At 35.3% G+C, this 1,788-nt stretch overlaps 1 protein-coding gene across 1 annotated transcript; it reads left to right on the top strand.

The window, feature by feature from the left end:
* Positions 1-1,140: 1,140 nt before the first annotated feature.
* LOC111380769 lies at positions 1,141-1,772 on the top strand. Its single transcript, XM_023004407.1, has 2 exons — positions 1,141-1,485; positions 1,668-1,772. Exons 1-2 carry the CDS (start codon positions 1,153-1,155, stop codon positions 1,719-1,721), a joined length of 387 nt encoding a protein of 128 aa, XP_022860175.1. The 5' UTR covers positions 1,141-1,152; the 3' UTR covers positions 1,722-1,772.
* Positions 1,773-1,788: the final 16 nt, after the last annotated feature.

The following is a 1,788-nucleotide window of genomic DNA, read 5'->3' as shown; positions in this document are numbered from 1 at the left end:
GGTTGTGCAAAAATTATTCTTCAACCATTTTTGGCATTTGTCAATGATTTTAAACCAAAAGCTTCTCTGTAAACTTTGAACACAAGGTTGATGGAACATGTGTCTAAGCTACACACTTTAATCTTATTCGGCAGACAATTTTGATTAATTAGCAAGTGTATTCACATTTCTAGTATGAATGTTGGTTAGTAATATATTTCTAAATCTAGTCTCAATAGTTGTTTGCTAAATGATAGATTCTGACATTCTGTTATGACCAGAATCTGCTTTACTCCATCTTCCATCTGCTCTGACGATTCTCCTTCTGAAGCTCCTGACCAGAACCTACACAAAAGGGAAGAGATCTCCCCATTCCCCTTAAGTAATATTATGTTAAAGATGAAAGGACAAAATTACGTGAAGTAAAATAATTTGTAGGTCATAGCTTTTTGGAACTGAAATTGTACCTGATATAAGGGAGTCATTGGTAAGGTTGTGACTCCTCCTTGAAGTCTTCTTATTTGCGAGAGATAAAGTGAGATTTTGTTCAGAAAGGAACCAAATAAATGAAGTAAAATAACTGATAGATCATAGCTTTTTGGACCTGAATATATACCTTATATAGGAGTGTCTTTTGTATGGTTGAGTCTTTGATTTGCTTCACTTATGCGATCCATGTGTAACTTTACATTGTTGACTTGTAAGTTTATTTCTGAATGTTGAGGATATTGCAACTAAAACTTGCATAGTAGGGATGTACCAAATGAGATATTTTAGAACTTCTAGTTTGACGCATGACTTTCATCCCTGCTACAAGTGTGAATGTCCATATGATTGGTTGGGGTCAGTTAAGAGGGAGACACATGAAAAATAAAAAGTCTGCTGCAATGCAAACATGCAAACAAACTGACCTTTACCTTTTTTATGCATGTGATGAATGACATGGCTATCCATTAATGTTCAGCTCATATTGAAGTTTGGACAAAATTTAGCTCTGAAGTTTGCAAATGAATCGTTTCATTCAATATAAAGCATGAGAGTGCTTCTGTTTAATAAATTTTGCCTGACTCGTTGCTTATTTTGGACTTTTAACTTATTTGGTTTTTACGATTTTAGTTTACATTTTTCCCCTTCTGCTTTCAATTGTTTGATTTCCTCCATGATCTATTTCCAATGAAAAGGCAACAGAGTAAAATGATTTTCTATTTCCTTTTTCTTCAGTGCCAAAGTGTTGATAGTCTAGGGGTGTTGCCTGGTGGAGGAACTGCCAAACCAGAGTATGAATCACAGCTAAACATTGTCAGGCGTATGGAAGATTTTAATATGATGAAAAGTGACGTGTGCTTGACTACAGAGTCAAATTTAGAAAATGCCAAACTAAAGATGGACAAACCAAACAGCTACGCCCCATGTATTTTAGATGTTGATATTGAGAAAGGAAAGTCTGAAAACACTAATCCCAATGACGAATCTGTTGAGCATCTGAAGACTAATGATTGCTTTGCAGTAAGTTCTCGATATGCGAAACTACTCGGGCTTCAATTGTTAGGAATCCATATAAAATACTTTTGGAAGAATCAGAGCCATTTTCTGTGTCTTACGGGCGCATTTTTTTATTTTGATTCTTCAATTGTTCTCTGGTGATTCTTGTATTTGGTATTTCAAAGTTACAATGACCTGTTTTGCAGAGAACCTTACAGAGAGAGATTAGCTTACTAACAGGAGGAAATTCATGCAGATGAACCATAGCTCTGAGTTACCCAAGTTCACTTCCAGAGGTAGCTATCATATGCTTCAACTCTTTTAGTG

Source organism: Olea europaea, unplaced genomic scaffold, assembly GCF_002742605.1.
Source record: "Olea europaea var. sylvestris unplaced genomic scaffold, O_europaea_v1 scaffold22078, whole genome shotgun sequence".
Lineage (NCBI taxonomy): Eukaryota > Viridiplantae > Streptophyta > Magnoliopsida > Lamiales > Oleaceae > Olea > Olea europaea.
The sequence above is the reverse complement of the archived record's forward strand: the minus strand, read 5'-3'. Positions and strand labels throughout refer to the sequence as shown.